General features: G+C 37.2%; 1 protein-coding gene and 1 long non-coding RNA gene across 9 annotated transcripts in view; one reads left to right on the forward strand and one right to left on the reverse strand.

Annotated features, from left to right (window-relative positions):
• LOC143371620 (uncharacterized) overlaps nucleotides 1-20,445 on the reverse strand; it is a 93,896-nt gene that overhangs the window by 63,006 nt on the left and 10,445 nt on the right. Inside the window, exons 1-2 of one of the 8 annotated variants that reach the window (XM_076816989.1) lie at nucleotides 13,899-14,265; nucleotides 2,077-2,676 (exon numbers count right to left, since the gene is read on the reverse strand). In XM_076816989.1, coding sequence (XP_076673104.1) covers nucleotides 2,077-2,257 — 181 coding nt within the window. In that variant the 5' untranslated portion in view covers nucleotides 2,258-2,676; nucleotides 13,899-14,265. Of the gene's footprint in view, nucleotides 1-2,076; nucleotides 2,808-13,843; nucleotides 14,266-17,177; nucleotides 17,221-20,445 lie in introns of those variants that run through there. The other 7 variants (XM_076816988.1, XM_076816987.1, XM_076816985.1 and 4 more) reach the window with 7 other exon arrangements.
• On the forward strand, nucleotides 3,173-4,198 carry LOC143371714 (uncharacterized). The gene is made up of 3 exons (XR_013086116.1): nucleotides 3,173-3,289; nucleotides 3,418-3,502; nucleotides 3,941-4,198. It is a non-coding gene; the product is annotated as an uncharacterized LOC143371714 (long non-coding RNA).

A 20,445-nucleotide genomic window follows, 5' to 3' on the forward strand; every position in this document is an offset into this window, starting at 1 on the left:
GCATTCCTTGTGAAGGTGTGTAAACGTTAGAAAAATATGACTTTCATAAAATACATATGTACAAATGAATTTTTCCGAAGACAAAACTTTGAACAAAAAAAAAGGGACCGTTGGCCGATCGAGATGAAACTTGGTGGGTATTACGAGGGGTGTGGAAAGACCCCAAATATAAAATTTTAGCTTCGGCAATTGGTGCGTTCAAAAGACACAGCGGTAATTGTACATAAAAGGGTACACTTTACCGATTTTTTTAATCACTTTACCACGGTCCCCCCTCGTAACAATATTTCTGTTGACTTATACCGACACAACGCATTCCACTTTCCAACTTATCCGGTTATTAGTATTGGTTGGGGCTAGATGAGTGCGAAGGCGCCCGCCTGCTCGCGCGCGCGTAAAGCATGGTAGCGAACCGATGTGAATTTGGCGATGCTAAAAATGACAGTGTGATTACGAAATTTGAAAAATAAAAAGTGACCAGGACGGGAGGGTTCCCGGGAGGGAGGGGGGGGGGGGACACCAACGTCAAAAAAAATTTAACAATAATTTTTTATTAATATTTCGGAAACTAATAAATACCCGAAGCTACAATTTCAAATAGGGTCCACACCCCCTCCCCACCCTTCCCCCTAAACCTCATCTCGATCGGCCACCTGTCCCTTTCGGAATAATATTACGATTTTTTTTCGTAATTTTTTTACTATCTGTCGTGAGTAAATACAATTTAATTAATGGAACCAGAATTCAGGTACACGATCTTTCGTTTATCGAAAAAAAGCTGAACTGCTTTATTAATCGAATTATGTCCGTTAAGGGTTTTTTGAAACGAGGCACTTATTGTTAGTGACCCATGAGTGGTATCCGGGATATATTCATACATTTCTCATTTTGAAACTGCCATTACAATATGATTACATAAATGGAAACTTAGACCGTAATATAAGGGTTTATAACTTTACTGTAATAAAAGAAACCGAACCCCAATAACTACAACGAATTATGATAATCGTTTATGGGCAAAATTTTCTTATTAGAATCCTTTTAATGCTTTATACCGGGGTTGACTAACTGGTGGCTCGCGGACCCCCCGGAGGCACCTCCACCTTGCTGCCACGCTGAACGGCCCCCTCCATACGTACCAGACTCTGACGATGGCAGTCGAAAAGAGAAGGAAAGAAGGAGGAATCCACTACGATCGCCAGAGTCTGGTAGATATGGAGGGGGGCCGTTCAGCGTAGCAGCAAGGCCGCGGAGACCCCGGTGGCTCGCGAGCCACCAGTTAGTCAACCCTGTAAACTTTATACAGTTATTTAATTTCTGGAATATTAAATAGGTATAATATAAAACGAAATAGTGGAAAAGACTCTAGATGAACGTCTGCTGTTGCGCTATCAATTATTTCCCTCTACAAGCCTACATCGTATAATATTTTAAAATTTATAGTGTTCCTTAAAAGGTTGAGATTAGTTTTTAACCGACTTCAAAAAGGAGGTGGTTATAGATTCGACCGGTTTGTATTTTTTTTATGTTTGTCTCCGCATAACTCCTCAGCATATGGACCGATTTTGATGATCTTTTTTTATTCGAAAGACGGCGGTGCTCCATTGGTCTCGTCCTATACCACATCAACATTGGCCCAATATTTTGCCTGTTCTGGTTAATAACAAAGACTGTTGTCACCTAATTTTTATTATTTTATGTACGTACGCGCATATCTCCTCAGCATGTCAATACATATAAAACTAAAAAGTTAAAAGTAAAAAATTTAAAAAAAATTAAAACAGACTTTAAAATATTAAAAATACACTAAAAAGTGAAAAATAATTTTTCTCTTATTTAATCTACGACTATCATATTTTTTAAGTCGGCGCCTCATCATTTGCACTGGGTAAATCTGGCGTCGACTTAAAAAATATGAGAGTCGTAGATTAAATAAGGGAAAAAATTATTTTTCACTTTTTAGTGCATTTTTAATATTTTCAAGACGGTTTTAATTTTTTTTAAATTTTTTTTCGCTTGCAATATGGTGTTAAATACTTGTCGTAAACGTAAAGCATATTCATTTTGCATCCTTACGATTGTACATTAAGCCATTGCGTTTCTCATTGGATCTCCGGTAATGTTTTCGTTGCTGGTAGTTGCGCTTGCTGCGGTAAAGATGTGGCGCTCGTTCAGGCGCTTGCCATGTCGGGTTTATGCGCCCCACAGAGAACTCTGCTATTTTCATGATGACACACAACAAAAGCACTATCATCATTTGTCAATGTTTAGCGTTTTGTTGCTTTATCACGTTACAACATAGTAGTAACGTTTTCACTTTGGATAACCGTTAAATAGATTCAACGAAGATAGTCAAACAATTTTGCGTTAGTTACACAATTTAAAAGAGAAATAACGGAGATGTATGGCGAAAAAATCACACCAAGTTCACCAAATTATCTAAATGCAAGGATATTAAATATTCATCCATCGTTTTAAAATGCTCACTATTAATTATTTCAGTCACTGTACAGTGTATCTTTACCACTTCCAAGTTACATCACGGACGTGAAGAGTTTGCCGGTGGTACTCTGATCTGTTCCGACACTCGTATGTGAAAGACGTTTACACTTTGACGAACGATGAAACCCGCGTAAAACAGCGTCGGTTACTTCTCTGCAGTTCCGTCGATGGCACCTTTGAAAGATACCTTTGTTTGCAACGCTGCGCTTCGCTTCGCAATTTACGCCCCCAACTATAAAGATTCTGCCACCATTTTATCTGAGTCCACATGTCTGTTTTTATCGGCAAGAGTAAGGGTTATGTATCTGCAGAGAGTGCAGTAGCGTTCAGCATCGAAAAGTATTTTAACCCTTTAATTGTCATAGAATCGTATAGGTAGACGTACTACATGCGTGCAGTGTGTTTCTATTATGTATTTTGGAAGGATAGAATATTTTGTAAGGAATTGAAGGTGTAAAAAGATTGTTTCTACATATAAGAATTGTGTGGTATGAAGGGGACATTAGCTTGTAGAATGTTATCTTGTGGGTGGAAGTGTGGGGATGATTTCAGAGTTGTCTTAATATTTGGAAATGGAATGTTACCTAGGGTAAACTGCATTCATCATTTTTTGACCCAATAGGCGGAGGAGACCCAATTCTATACCAACACCTATTTTGATTTGTCGGTCATCCTGAAGTGTATATTTTAATCCTTCCTGGATCTGGTTTAATTTTCCACATTATTTACAATGAAAGAGGGAAAAAAGAAGCATTTGGGAATATTGGAATAATCTACGCAATACTAGGTATTACTAATGCTGGCACTGCACTAATCATTGGCGCTCCTGATTAAAACGCCAAATATTAGGAAGTACAAGCTTAGAAAGTGCTTTTTTACAATTTCTTATTTTTCTTTCATTAAAACACTGCAAAGCCCAGCAGTTGAAGTACCCATTTTAGATCTGGCAACACCACAAAGTGGGACAAAGGGCGCAGCTTAAAATTTTGGTAATGGGTAGGTAAGTATATTTTGTTGCTTCATAACTAAGTAATGGATTGAAGTACAGACTTACTATGTGCTGTAGGTATTTAATAGTAAATGAAATAGTATGTTTAAACACTTTAAACTTCGTTCTTAACTACATATGTTTCTCTGTATAACCTCAAATTTTAGGGTGCCAATGATTGTACTTTTATGCCTATTTTTGTGTTTCATTGAACATTCTTAAAATAAAAGATTTGATAGGTACTCAAGGTGTTTTATTTTAATGAGAAATCCATAATCATTGATAGTAACTGAAAATTAAGACCATATAAAAACTTCACGAAAAAATACAAACATTCAAATTGGGATTTCCGCTTAGAGTGCCAATCATTGTACAGTTTACCCTATGTACCTTTTATTCATAATATCGAGTTCAATAACGCATCACATAATGTAATTCAATTCATGAAAGGTCGCAAATTAGTGAGACGCCAAGGTGCAGGTCAAAGCGAATCGTGGCTCTTCGACTAAATAGCTGAATCTTACTCAACCACGCTACGGACATGAGCCGGATTATGTATGTACATAAGTATGTACTGTTGGAATCCCGGACTAGAAATATAAAGGCTGAATGTATTAATAATAGGAGGAGAGACCTGGAACAAACGTATACACATAAGATGGGACGAATGTAACAAATCTTATAAAACAAATGCCAATCAACCAACAATTGTCTCCATCCATTTTTATAGACACAGCAATTCCATCTCCCTCTCCACCTCAGTTGTCGCCAATACGCAGCAGTAAGCGGTTTTCCTAATACAACTGTTCTATTATAAATATTATACCAAAAGTAAGGCTGTATTATCTCTTTGCATCATGTAGGTACCTATCTTTTTGTCCCAGTTCCGTAAAATCCTTTCAACTTTTTGTATCGTTCATTATTATATTTATATTTATATCTATCTACAGATTAAATAAAAATACAATTGAAAATCATCTTTCCTATTAATTGGTTCTTTTAATCAAATTAGGTACGGCGTTACAATCGTCCCTAGGGGTAAGGACAAAATTAACAAATGTCTCATTTTAAAGAAAGGCATATTAAAAAAAACCGGTGTAATGTATTCCAAGTTTTTGTGTTTCATTATGTTGTCCAATAACCAATGCTTACAGTCGCGTGTAGGAATGTTTAAAAAGTTTACCAAATTTAAAAGTTGCAGACTCAAAGGGGCAAATTTTTTCTGCTTAATTAATCACGTCGGGTTTGCAACACACCTACCACGGGTTTCAACAAGAGTTGCTAGGTTGTAGAGACTGGCTCCACAGCAAAACTACACAGTACGATATTACACATGCAATTTAGTGCACAGAAGATAGTACACATACAATTTAGAATACATGCAGCTTAAGGGGAGGTTCCGGTCTAAAAGTCGATTTTTTTTTTATTTCATTCTTCGAATGTTCAACATTTTAGGAATACGTGTTTCGAAGGATTTTTTTAAATTCGTAAAATTCCCGAAGTCATAGGCATTTGAGTAGCGGCAAATGCATGGGCAACAACCGGCCACTCGGCGCCTACGTACACTTTAAACGCGTTTTTCTCGAAACAGTGTTCTCAAAACAGTGGGACCTGTATTTCCAAAAGTTATTATCCGATTCGACTGAAACTTTCTTTATTTTGAAGAATATACTTCTGGCTAGGGGGGAAGCCAGAAAAAATATAAAATTGAAAATTTATAATTTTCAAAGGCGTTGAAAGGCGAAAAATATAGGGGGAAAGTGATTTCAAACTTCAAGTGTCGTTATTTTCTTAAAAATGTCATTTTTGCATTTTTTTCTGGTACCCCCCTAGCCAGAAGTATATTCTTCAAAATAAAAAAAGTGTCAGTCGAATCGGATAATAACTTTTGGGGATACAGGTCCCACCGATTTGGATGAATTTTTTGACGCCTTGACTTTAACGACTCCCCAGTGCCGTCTGTAATGATTAATTATAAAACAAAAAATATATTTCTATAACTTAAGACATCCTTAATACAATGCAACAAGTCCCATTAAATTATATATAGTAGTTTTCCTTTAATTAATTCCTAAAGATCACCTATTTTTGGGGGGCTCTAGACCAGAAGGTCCCCGTAACACACATTTTATTTAGTGTACAACAGGTTAGCATGGTAAACTTGCCGATGAACTAGGCCCTCACCGATTTCGATGGCCTTCACATATGTTGTCAAGGTCATCATTCTGAACAACATTTCCCTTTAAACTTTTTGGCGGTCGGCCTTAGATTCGCAGATATTAATAAAAAAAAATCGGTATACTGTATTAAAAATCTGCTTCACAGCGGACGTTATTAGTATTGGTTGGGCGCGCGCTCGCTCGCGGGCGCGTAAAGCATGGTAGCGAACCGATGTATGTGTTAAACTCGGTAATTCTAATGTTGAGTAAAGTTTTTTGCGAATATCTCGTAACCCAAAGCGGCCCGCCAAAAATTTTAAAGGGAAATGTTCAGAATGATGACCTTGACAACAATAGCGATATTTTGAGCATCCCCAAAGTCACATCGGTTCGCCACCATGCTTTACGCGCCCTAATCTGGCCCCAACCAATACTAATACCATCACCTGTAAAACAGTCGATGGTGACGAGAAGATGGTTCCGCGTGAAATCTTGCTGTGCGCTATCCTGATGTGCACTAAAAAAAATGTGCGTTAAACTGCATGTGTTCTAAATTGTACCTGCACTATATTCTGTGTCCTATTTTCACGCTAAATTGCACGTGTAATATCGTACTGTGTAGTATTGATATGGAGCCCATTTGTTAAAAAGAGGTCCGCAAAAATTGTTTATAACATTGAAAATTAAAGTTAATTTTTTTTACATCAACGTATTCTGCGCCTCGAGAAGAGAGAAAGTTTAAAAGAAACCATATGTCGTGAACGAACCGTTTGGTCAAGAAAGATTGTTAAAGATTTCACAATGATTCGATTTTGTAGAGTTATAATATAATACATACAGAGCCACAGGCCGGCCTGCCACTACTCTGCCGCTTCGTAGTATCTGCTCAAACCGACATACAATTTATGAATCTACTTGGGAACACTGTGCCCAATGATATGTAGCCGTGCAATGTTTTGATTTATACATATATGTACGCATGTAGGTGTATGCATTAGGTTTTATGGTATACTGTATCCATCCTAAGAAAAACCCTAACGTCCATACCGTTTTGTGACCGATCTGCGCTGCCCCCCCACTACCGCTTGCGGGCCCGACGCAGGCCCTGCTTCTCCAAGGGCGGCACGTGACCGATGTCAATGTCAACACTGCAGGTTGCGGAACGGTTGACAGAGAGGTAACAGGCGGTAAGACGGAGAAAAACGTAGGCGGTTAAGTGGGGAGTCGGACCAATCAGCGCTGCTCCTCAGAATCATCCCTGCGCGAACGAGGTTTTTCTTAGGATGGAACAACTATAGGAACAGTGTGACCATAGTAGGGGAGACCGGGGCTAGTTGTGACATTTTTCAGTTTTTTATTTTTAATTTGTTTTTGCATTCCACATTCAATACTATCGGGGTAACTCGGGGTAATTGCCACCGCTGGCAATATGCCACTTCTCAATAATTTTTTAAATAATGCACAGCCGGCGTTACATTTGCACTAATTCCGTTCCATTTAGTGTACCTGCTAAGACGACAATAGATTTTGGCTTTTACCTTCTTTTAGTTTCAGTAAATCCTGGTAAGTTTTAAAAGTATCGTCTTGATCTAATTTCACACTGTAACTAGAATGCAGATTATAGATTTGTGCGAAGAATTCTACAAAAAATCAGTAGATTAAATCAGTAGAATTTTACAACCTCTCACACATCTGTTAAAACTATGTACTTTGCGGAGAGATTTTCAATCCTTCTTTTTATGGCCGTGTGGAGTAATATGCCACATGTTTGTCGGTGTAATATGCCACAAGTGCCACCACTCATATCTTTGTAACTCTTTCTGTTAAATGCCATCGAGTTGTTTTTTCGTATTAGAACCATGCCTAAGACAGTATATACGAACTTCAAACCGTGCTGCTTGGTCAGACGAAAGTTTAGAGGAAGCCATTCGAATGGTGAGGGAGGCTCGTACTACAATAGAAAACAAATTTTGAGAATGTAGATATTTCTTATGACGTTTCGACTGATCTAATCCTAAATGATCATTCGAAGGACCTAAATGTGACTGGGTAAAAACTACTTGCTGCAAAAAGTGGGTGCATGAAGACTGCATAGAGATTGGAGACTGTTTAATTTGTAAGAAATAGCTTGTTTCAAATATATTTCACGTTTCATTGAGTTCAAATATTTGTTATTAGTTACTAATAGCTTGAATATTTTAAAATATTGTTGATTCTCAAAAATTTGAGTGATTAGTTCGTACTTTCTAGCTTGTGGCATATTACCTCAGTGACCTTTTGGCATATTTACCCACCGCCTGGGTAATATGTCACTTTCGAGGATTTTTGTGTTTGTACGTTTCTCATTGAACTATAAAAGTTACATATCTCTACTTATTAGTCAGTACAGAGAATTAGTTACACTTTCATATGGTTAATTTTTTTCCCTGTATCTACTTATACTTGCGAGATATCGCGTTTCAAAGTTAACTGTGGCACATTACCCCGAGTTACCCTAATGACTGCCACTTAAAGTACTATTATGTAAATCGGACTATTTTCAACAAAGTTAGCTTGAAATTATGCAAATCAATTTTTCATGTAATTTCCATCATTATCGTCCGAATTGCGTTATTCTTGGTGTCAGTTTCGTCGGCGAAACATAAGGAACCGATCGGCGTCGTTTTCGGAAAGATCTGATGAGAAATGCGGAACTCGAAGATTTCTCAGTTCTTAATAGACACTCCAACCCCTTCGAGGATCGAAAGCCATAAGATTTGGTGAGCTTCCCGCGGGGGTTTGACCTCGCCAGGGGGTACCAGGCGGCTTCTTTTTGCTGCGAGACAATCACTCTGTACGGTGCCTCTACGAGCTATAGTGACTTAGGTGTGAGGCCACTCCGCGGGGTCTTAACCGATATCCTGCTGGGTATGGGCCGCTAAACGTGACCTCTTGCAGGACTCTGTTTAGGGAAGACCAGGACAAAACCAGGGCCCTAAAGATTAAGTGTTACAATTTCGATTTTAATAAAATAAAAAAGAAATTGATTATCATTATTAAAAGACATCAATTAAGCTTTGCTACTGGCTATTAAAAATTGTCTCATTGTCAGCACATATTAAATACAAATCCATTGTAGTAAGGTATATGTACAGCATTAGAACAGTTGTAATATAAATTATTTTATATTAACAACTTATTTTAAATTAAAATCCCTGCATGCTTCAGGTAATTTTGGAGATTTTACCCTTTAAGACCCCGGTTTTGTCCTGGTCTTCCCTAAACACAGTCCTGCAAGAGGGAGTAGGGGGCACGTTTGGCGGCCCGTACCCAGCAGGGTATCGATTAAGACCCCACTGAGTGACCTCATACCTAAGTCACTATAGCTCGTAGAGGCATTATATAAGTTCATACCAGTTTCGTGTATTCTTATGTTCTTGGTACGAATTTGTAGCTAAAGGAACACTGATTCAAACGTGGTAATATTAATTTACGCACATTTATCTGACTGTTCGTTAGAAAAGATTGAAGTGGAGAGAAGAAAGTTACTACTATACTGAATCCATCCTAAGAAAAAACGTGTCCGCGCAGGGATGGTTCGGAGGAGGCGCTGATTGGTCATACTCCCCACTTAACCGCCTACGTTTGTCTCCGTCTTTCCGCCTGTTACCTCTCTGTCAACTGTTCCGCACGTGACGCCTTCATATACACGGTGGCACAATTATTTCCGAATACGCACGGCAAAATGAGTACACTCAAGCTTTCGAAGTCGCTGATTCCGAATCTTTCGGATCTTTGGTTTATTTAACGTCCATATACCCACATATGCACGCACGCGCGCGCGCGCACACACGCACAAGTAGATTTGTGAGTACGAAGAACATATAAAAAAAACTGAAACAAGGTGGTATAGTATATATACATGGAAGAATCGAAATGTTTAAGAATCCAATAATTTACATACTTTCAATATCAATAAATGTGTGAGCAAAAAACTTGAACAAAAAATCTTATCGTTCCTTTGAATATAAATCCTAAAAAAGACGTAATAAATGGCATTCTAAATAGACTATTTAGAACACGTCCTTAACTGATATTATATCTGTTCGGAACCAAAAAACTACCGGGTAGATACACGGCACTCCTGCAGTGTTGACATTGACATCGGTCACGTCCCGCCCTTGGAGGGACAGGGAAACCGGCAGGTAAAGCGCTACGAGCAATCGCCTGCGTCGGGCCCGTAGGCGGTGGTGGGGGCTGCGCAGATCGGTCGCAAAACGGTAGGGGCGTCGTTTTTTCTTAGGATGGATACAGTATAGTACCGAAACACTGAAAAACCTGTAATAACGTGGCAACGCGTGAACCGACTACGAACAAACAACATATGGTTGAAACACATCAGCCACTTCATCCTCGAAGCGATAGTTGAAGTGACAAAACTTTAAACTGCTTTGTAACAACCTGCGCATCTAGCCCCGGTCTCCTCTATTTACAATAAAATTAATGACAGGATGTGTATGAATTTGAGCTGTCAAATAAAAAGCGAGCGCAGACACGAGTAAAGGCACCCCCGCCCAAACCAACGCGAATCTCGCCGCGCGGAGCGGATCAGATAGCACTGCCCATAAGCCACCGCGCATAAAAAACTGCTGCCTTATCTTATCTGCGGCGCGGAGCGGATATTCGCGTTGGTTTGGGGGAGCCTTTAAGGGTTCCCACAGGCCAACGCGGATCAGACAAGGTTGCCCATAAGTAGCCACGTATAAAAAACTGCTGAACCGCGGCGGGTCCGCTGCCGCCGCGAATATGCGCGTTGGTCTGTGGGAGCCTTTGCTTGTCTTGGCCGGATTTGTCCGAGCCCTTATCGCGCAGACAAGCTGGTACTTAAATGATCAACAGAGTGCTAATAGAAGGTACGTTATTCGACAGCACAGATTTCATCAAAATGTTTCTGCTATGGAGAAAACACTATCGACGTTTTGGAATTGCACTACAGTAGTTTAGTTTAGTCAATCCTGCAATTAGCCCAAGAACCTTGTGACTGTTGTTTTCAAATTCTAGCTGAGCAACCCAACTGACAGCCTGGCAGATATCTTTAGATAGCCACCAACAAACCCCGCGTATCAGTCCTTCAAAAGAAATGTGGCGGAGTACGTTGTGTGGATCGAATATTTTAGATTATAAACGGAACAGTCATTGGAGACTTTTACAATCGGTGTGTTTATTTCGTGCATTATTATGGCAATTTAAATGTTCCTCGTAGCAGGAATGCTTAATCGAAAGCCAAACCTGGATAGCACACAGCGTCCAAAAGGCGTCTTAAATACGCCTTAAAGACTTTACTATCCTCACTAATTTATAACCTTTTGTGAATTGAATTACGTTATGTGACGTATCGTTGAACTCTATTCTATTCCATTTAAAGAAATTAAGTCCACCTTGGAATCGTCTCTACACTTTCACCTATAAGACAATCTTTCTGCGAGATAATATCTCCCTTTATATCAAACAAGTGTTGAACAATAAAATTGTGGTGTATTTTGAATTGCTTATGAAATACTCTACCCTCCGTGGGTCACTTACATCCACTGTGTATACTATTTATTAAATAGTGACACACACACACACACACACACACACACTGTTTTAATTCATTTTTACATTGTGTAATAAAAAAATGTAACTATTTAATAAATTTAAAAAGAATTTTAATTAGATAATTAAAGATTATGTTGAGCCTTGAAATAAAAACATGTAACCAGATTGTTGTAAAACACAAATAGATCACGCAATTTAAAGAATTAATAAAGGTGCAATTCGTATAGCGTATGCCGTATACAATACATGTACATATGTACATATACAGTATACACAGTGGATGTGAGTGACCCACGGAGGGTAGAGTATTTCATAAGCAATTCAAAATATACAACAATTTTATTGTTCAATACTTATATAAATATATGTGAATATATATATATATATATATATATCTATATAAATAAAACGCTTTGTACTGCATTAATTGAAGCATACAGCAATTAAAGGGTTAAAACTGATATACCAAAACTATGAATCATTTTCATACTAAAATTACGAGTGCGTGTGTCAACACGCCCCGCGTCACGTGAGCCACTGGCGGTCCCGCGATATTTATCGGTAATACAACTTTTATTCAAAGGAAAATGGTGTTTCTCAATTCAGTTTGGAAAAGAAAATATACTGAAAAAGCGCCGATAGTATGCCTAATATGACACAACTACTATTTTTCTCTAATTGAATATAGCAATTTAGTTTTCGCACCACTGTTTGTAGTCCTACCAAAAATCTGATTTCTCACTGTGCCACGGAACGTGTTAATGAGCGTGCAGTATACGATATCAGTATGTCGAGCTTATCATAATGATTCAGAAATTGTACGAAAATCGTAAACGGATATCGAAAAATGAGATACGTACTGCTCGATCAGATAGAAGACAACAATAGTAATGGTAGCAGCAGTGGCGGATTTAACAGGGCGGCCGGTGAGCAGTTGCCACCTGGACCCCTACCCAGAAAGCCCCCCAGGGCCCCATCCTTAAAAAAATTGTGATTTTATCCAAACTACATTTTTTTTCTGTATTATTACACCCGCCCATTTCGAGTAAACTACCGCTTTATTTTCCCGAAAAAGGGCTCCCGCTCAAAAGGCCCCCCTAGGGCCCTGTCTTCAAAAAAAAAAAATTAATTATGATTTTATCCAAGCACTATATTCTTTTCTTTACTTTTCTGTACACGTACCCCCTTTTAGTAAACTACCTCCTCATTTTCCCGAAAAATTGGGCCCCTCAAAACGTATGCCACCTGGGCCTTTTTTCTTAAATCCGCCACTGGGTAGCAGTTAAGTGTACGTATGTTAATCGACGCTTTGAAATGTTTGAATTGCTGCTGTGGTGCAGTAATTGTTTCAAGTTAACCGAACATTAAGAAAAGGTGGGATTCTCGTTCGACCGATTAATGAGTTCAAACACAAGCGAAAGATAAAAACTGTTGGAATGTTGAGTTATATCGTCGATAATTAGGTTAGTAAGGTCAATGGGCAATTTGAAATACTCCATATACCCTACATACATGTACATATAAGAATAACGTAACACGATGTATCCAAATTCAACTGAACTCTCATCTGCATCTGACTTGGATCTCAAATGCGCACTAGAGGATATGGAAATCAACTGTCATATTAGAGCTGTACCGTTTCGGTACACGAATGCCTGTACATATACATATTGTACCTAGGTATTGTGACATCAACAATGGTAATACTTGACAGTGATCGGTATGTTAGGGAAAAAGATATATTTTTCAAATTGTCTTAATTGCTTAAGTAGCCGATACGATTGCTATGAGAATAGCGCCTATGATAGGCACAACCTGCACGCAGGACTGTGCAATCGAAGAAAGTTAATTCAGATGGGATGTAACTCGTTTATCCACTGTTAGTCCACGAGAGTATCAATAAAGTAGAATGACTGATCTTGCTGGCGTCGTATTAAACAATGCATGGGAACCGTGGGTCATTACAGTAGCGTACCCATTGAAATCATTGCACTCCGGAAAAAGGACGTGCACGTACCGATTCTCTGAATCGAATTTAATTATTTCTGCCGGTAAATGAACGTAAGTAGAGCTAAGCGATCGAATATTGAATGACATTTAACCCTTCGTTGACACACCTCCTTTTCCGACCAATTTTGACATACTTGGGTGGCTCACACCCACAGCAATTTTGAACAACTACCATTCTCATCTAAAGACTCCAATTATTACGGGAAAAATCATGGATCAATTTCAAGGTCTCTAGAATGTATTCCAATAGTTTTTTGATTAAAATTTGATCGCAGTTTTTGAGAAAAAAAATCTAAATTACCATATGTCGAAGAAACATGAAGAAAATCTTTAAAAATTTGTAACTTTTACAAATACCAATATTAGAAGCTAAAAATCTACAGAGTTGTTGTTGGGATATGATACTTCGAGAGAAAAAATAGTTTGTACGCCGGCTTTGGAAAGAAACTATTTATTTCTATAGAAGGTACAGAGCGTCAAAATCAGCTTATGAGTGGCTCACACCCAGAGTGCCAACGAACGGTTAAAAGCACAGATAGACATTTCCTGTAATCTATGTAATCTAGCATGCTGTGTGACAGCATTTATCGATCGAATGGTGGCGAACCTGTGTGATTTCTTACAAAGGAGGAAGCTTTCCGCAAAAACGTACACAAACACACAGTTTTAGAATCACAAAAATGTCGCAGAGATATGTACACCAGAGTTTTCGTGTAATTATTCGCGAACTGGTTAATTCGCCGAAAGTGGTTCGTCCTCTGGCGAATTATCGAACACAATCACACGAAAGGTTTTTTTACGTCGCGATCAATCCGGTAATTAATGCGATAATCAACACAATGCCAGTTTGGTCCCTGGTTGCATTCGAGTTAGGTTGCTTGATTCGTTGGACGATTATAGGGACGCCGAACGATAGGCACACGATTTTTCCACGTTTATTTTGGAGGAATCAGCTCCTGAACCGCAGTCTGAGTCAGACTGTCCTAACAACATGCGTCCGCGCGGGAGAGCGCTTGCACACGGCACGATACGACGCGGAGTTGGTTTAATCTCTATTAATAAATACCCGCCTTCCTTCAGCCAGAATAGAGAGCAGCTCCACTGGCAGCACTATGCGATGCATACGCTGTTTCGTGTTGAAGTTTGTACAAACGCAAGTCCATGTCGCTCGTAATTAACCAGCTATTGATTGACGTTCCTAGGGAAATGATGGATCGAGCCGAAAGGAATAAGTCAATCGATTTAAATTACAATTGCGATAGATCGATCACTGCTTTCATTATTCCATTTCTGTTCGCGCAGACATTACTTTGCTTTCCATTTTTTAATTGATAAATTGGACGAACGTCGCTCACGTGAATATATGTACGAACATATACTTAGTCACTTATCATGATAACACTTTCAATTTAAAATAAGTTCGATGCATCGCTGCAACTTGTACTTCAAAACATTGATTCGTGGAATAAATTCTGAGCATAACTTAATGTAAGTTCTCACTTGTGTGAGTAGAATTCGAAAGATTTTGGACTAACTGAAATTGTATTGCAGATAGGATTGGAAAACATAAATGCACGTAGTAGGGCGGAGCGATACTATATGGGCGAAAAATTGAATTTGAATTTTCAGTTGGCCTGGGTGCGGGAGAGTTGTGTTTTGATTAATCAAACACTACGCGAAAAAAAATTTGGAAAAATATTCATGTCTGCTGGTTCCTTTTTTCTTCTAAAAATAATTATATGATTATATGATTATATATTCATTTTTAGGAGGAAAAGGAAGCTGCAGACAGGAATATTTATCCAATTTTTTTACAGTTGTGTCTGGTTAATCAAAAGACAACTATCCGGCACCCAGGCCAACTGATAATTCAAATTTAAATTTTCACCTATATAGTATGATTACATAATCATTTTTAGGAGAAAAAGGAACCTGCAGACAGGAATAATTTTAGAATTTTTTTTACAGTTGGGTTTGGTTAATCAAAAGACAACTATCGCGCACCTAGGCCAACTGAAAATTCAAATTTAAATTTTCACCTATATAGTATGATTACATAATCATTTTTAGAAGAAAAAGGAACCTAAAGATATGAATATTTATCCAAAATTTTTTTACAGTTGTGTTTGGTTAATCAAAAGACAACTATCGCGCACCTAGGCCAACTGAAAATTCAAATTTAAATTTTCACCTATATAGTATGATTACATAATCATTTTTAGAAGAAAAAGGAACCTAAAGATATGAATATTTATCCAAAATTTTTTTACAGTTGTGTTTGGTTAATCAAAAGACAACTATCGCACACCTAGGCCAACTGAAAATTCAAATTTAAATTTTCACCTATATAGTATGATTACATAATCATTTTTAGAAGAAAAAGGAACTTGCAGACAGGAATATTTTTCCAAAATTTTGTTACGGTTGTGTTTGGTTAATCAAAAGACAACTATCCCGCACCCAGGCCAACTGAAAATTCAAATTTAAATTTTCACGTATATAGTATGATTACATAATCATTTTTAGGAGAAAAAGGAACCTGCAGACAGGAATATTTTCCCAATTTTTTTTTACAGTTGTGTTTGGCTAATCAAAAGACAACTATCCCGCACCCAGGAAAACTGAAAATTCAAATTTAAATTTTCCGCTCCGCCTTAGTACACAGTATGTATGAGTATACCTATCCATTCTTTTATAATTCAATAAACATATTTCTCAGATGAGAAAACCCCAAAAATGCGGAGAAGGACTGACTTATCGAAACAATAACAACTTCTGACCACAAAACCAACTTGGTCTGAAATAAGCAATTCATCGAATTGATATTCGATACAAGTATAATTCCAAACTCTGATAGAACAACATTTTTACTGAATATTTGTATAATTTATATGACGCGAACAGCTGTTAATCATAATAACTATGAGCAGTAGATTTTTAATTTTAACTATAACAATTTTAGTAGATTTAATTTGAAAATAATTCAATTCACAATAAAATAACTTAACTATTTTCAAAATTAGTTCAATTAAGGATCAATTAAGGATGTATCGAACCTATGTTCCTAATGTGCTCCAAAAAGTTTAAAGAAATTTACTAAACGATTGCTGAGTTATAACGATTCTAATTTCCACTGATAAAACCGCTGAAAAAATGCTGAAGAAATGGTACCAATGTTTTCAATTTTTTTGTACGTGTATTATACCTATGGATAGATGAAAATATCTGCCGAGTTTCAATAGTTTTCACTACACCGTTTTAAAGAAATAAATTATAACTTGCGAAAATTGTTAATTCAGGGCATTTTCACTGTCAAAAGTTCAATGAATGATGCTTGAAAATGCATTTGTAAAGTGAAAAATACTCCAACTGTCGTTCGAGTTCCTTACATCTAGATTTACTATGCGTAAGACGTAGATACTTATTCAAGTATTTCACATTTCATATACTTTTGTCTAATATTGTACGTCCGATAAAAGGAACTGCATGAAGAAGCAGAAAGAAACAGAACATCGAAATAATCGTGTTTGCCACAATCGTATTACAAGGTTTACATTGTACAGCTCTGTAAATGAATCGGGACAAAAATATATTCCGAAGAATCAGAACGCATGTGTCACGGTTGCTTATAAACGAATTATTATTAAGTTAGTATGTTTTGGATAATTAACGGCCTTATGGAAATTTATATTAATGAAACACTTGTGTACGACAGATATGCATAATAACGTAACTGAAACTAAATTGAAAATTAGATACGATAATATTACCTACTACGCAAAAATCTATTTTCAGAAAGTAGGTACTACAAAAGAAGGGTACTAAATACGAAGTGCGTAACTTCTAAAAATCGATTTACAATATCTACTCTACATTTGGAATAAAAATGAATAAGCAGATTTTAAAAAGGTATATGTAAGTACTTATGTAATTTAACTTACCAATGCGTTCTCCGTTGCCGCAGACAATACCTGTCCCAAAGGCCTGAAAAGTATTACATTATTATCTATGATGCTTTGGACTTGGCCGATATAGGTATTTACTACAATTGAACACTTTGCTGTTTCATGTTATCACAACGTACAGCTCTAAGGTATACATATACCTACTTCAAGTTTCTGTGCGTTACAATTTTACACTTCGTACCTGGCAGTGGCGGATTTAAGAAAAAAGGCCCAGGCGGCAAACATTCTGAGGGGCCCAATTTTGGAAGGAAATGAAGAGGTAGTTTACTAAAAGCGGGCTAAGTGTAATAGTACAGAAAATATATAGTGTTTGATTAGAATCATAATCTTTATTTGTAGATAAGGCCCTAGGGTCCTTCTGTGCAGAGGCCCATTTTTCGGGAAAATGAAAAGGTAGTTTAATAAAAACGGGTCCAGTGTAATAATACAGAAAAAAATATAGTTTGGATAAATCATAATTTTTTTTAAGGATGGGGCCCTGAGTGGGCCTTCTGAGCAGGGGCCTATGCGGCAACTGCTCATCAGCCGCCCTGTTAAATCCGCCACTGGTTTCTGGCAAGGCAATCTGCCAAATAAAGGGCTAACACTTGAAACGTTGCGACGTGTTTTCATCCCGAAAGATTTTCAACCGGTGCTCGAGTTTGGCATGTTTTTACGACGTTATTTACTAGGAAATGTCCGAGCGGCCCCAAATGTTTGCTTAGAAAACAACGCGAGCTCGGAGATCGCTCTGTATGTATGTACTTCGCCACTTTAACCCTCAAAGGTTACACTGGGTTACGCTAACCCAGTCCGTCAGGAAAACTGCAGGCATTTCTGAACGGTAAGGTGTGGGGAGTTAGATCTTTGGGGGGGGATTTGACACCTCTTCTACAAATCGCTACTGTGCCTGAAGCAGCGGAGTAATATGATTGCAAATGTAGTATGTGGGTTACGTTCACTCAATGCAATTGCAACGTTAGGAAATCCATTTCGAGTCAAAGTCGATTTAGTAGTGAATATCTTATTGTTTTCGACAATTTATTATATGTACAGTATTTATGAGTTACCAAAATTGAAATATATGCTTTTCGAAAGATAGAAACGTTTTCGTTTTGCTAAAACAGCGTGTGTATGTCAGCGTCAACGTATTTACGAGTGGAGTCGAGGGCGGATGGCCCCCACGCAGTCCGGCCTTGTAGGATTCGTCGTATTATTTGATATTTTTGTACCCGATATTCATTAAGTACAGGCAATTTCTCCGAGATGTTTTACGTTTGAGCTCTCTATGACCGCCATTTTTGTTCCGCAATTTTAGATTTTCAAAGCCATCTGATACTGTATACTCGATGCCAGTAGCAGTTTATGTCCTTATTTTCAACGGAAAAGACGATATTTCACCAGGGCCGTGGGAGTCGGAGTCGGAGTTCAGAAGGAATTTCTGATTACCGTAGTCGGAGTCGGAGTCGGAGTCGGAGTCGAAAAAATATATGCCGACTCCAACACCCACTCCATATTAATAAATTTTATAAAAATCCGAGTCTGTTAAGCTCTATATATATATATAGTAGAGCTCAACAGACTCGGATTTTTATATAATATATAGTATTAAATATTAGTAATTTAGTTATATATATATATATATATATATATATATATATATATATATATATAGTTATATATATATATAATAGTAATAATATATAGTATTAAATATTAGTAATTTAGTTATATATATATATATATATATATATATATATATATAGTATTAAACATTAGTAATTTAGTTATATATATATATATATATAACTAAATTACTAATATTTAATACTATATATTATTACTATATATTAAATGCATATATACATGTACTGAGTATATTAACGATCTATTATAAATGCAGGAGTCGGAGTCGGGGTCGGAGTCGGAGTCCGCAGCCCTGCTTCAAACGTGCGCTAAAAAGGATAAAATAATTTTTTTTTAATCGGTGACAAAATAGAAACAAAATTAAATCAATTTCTAAACCTTTATAAATTATAGTCCATTAGCACACTAACGCCCGGGAATTAGAACACACAAAAATTTAGTGGGACATAACGCGTCGAGCCGATTTAATTTATTTTGGCACCGATTTAAAAAAAAATATTTTATCCTTTCAGCGCACCTTTAAAGTCGGTTTTAAACTTTTTTTAATAGAAAATTTTATTACTTTATAATTTTTAGTGACCTTTGTTTGAAGTCGGTTAAGAAACATTTATCATTGTACCAATTGGGGAACATACTCCATATAACAACGAAAGAATCATTCAAATCGGTCCACGCGTTACAAAGTTATGCGCGAACCTACATTAAAACTGGAATTCTAGATAAATTCTAGAATATCTAGATAATAATAATAAAAAAAATTAACATGGTACCACCGACTCTTCACTCTCTTTCAAATAAAAAAAAAATCATCGAAATCGGTGCACCGATGCGGAAATTATGCGTGAACACTGAACATACAAACATAATGAAATATACGCGACGAATTGAGTAACCTCCTCCTTTTGAAGTCGATTAAAAAATACGCCCCACTTTTAAAGAAACATCAATAAAACAAACAGTCTTTTGGAAACCTCCAGTAGGGCCTGCGTTGCCCAGATAGCACACAGACGTCTAAAGACGCCCAAAAGACGTCCTAAAGCCGCCCAGACCTAAAAGGGACGTACAATTGACGTCTTTAAGACGTCTGTGCTATGTGGGTGGTTACAATCGTTGGTACATTTAAAAATAGCGCGACACTTCAACAGTTGGCCAACGGATAACACGTCATTGGCCCAACAAACTCCCAACAAATAAATGCTTTGAGATCATTTGTTTACTATTTGCTAATTACATTATCTCTGTATTATTAAGAGTGCAACAGTTATAACGTAACTAAAAGTTTTTAATCATTCAGATTTCAATAAGAATAGCCCAAATTTGTGTAGTTCCGATGAAAATAACAATTTATTCCGTTTGTCATTATTATTACTATTTTTAATAATACACTATAATAAACAGAAACCTCCTAAAATGGCTTATCAGCCTTTCGAAAAAAGTAGGTACATATACTTTTCGTGTTGTTCGTGATAGTTTACAAATAATTACTTAATTCCACGATCCACTACAGTCGAGAAATATCTGCGATAAAACTTCTTTAGATTCATGGATTACCCCGTTGCAGTTCCACACCACGGTTTTCTTTCTATGATTATTTTTCTTTCTTTCAATGCAGCTACGC

Source organism: Andrena cerasifolii, chromosome 7 (assembly GCF_050908995.1).
Source record: "Andrena cerasifolii isolate SP2316 chromosome 7, iyAndCera1_principal, whole genome shotgun sequence".
NCBI classification, from domain to species: Eukaryota; Metazoa; Arthropoda; class Insecta; order Hymenoptera; family Andrenidae; genus Andrena; species Andrena cerasifolii.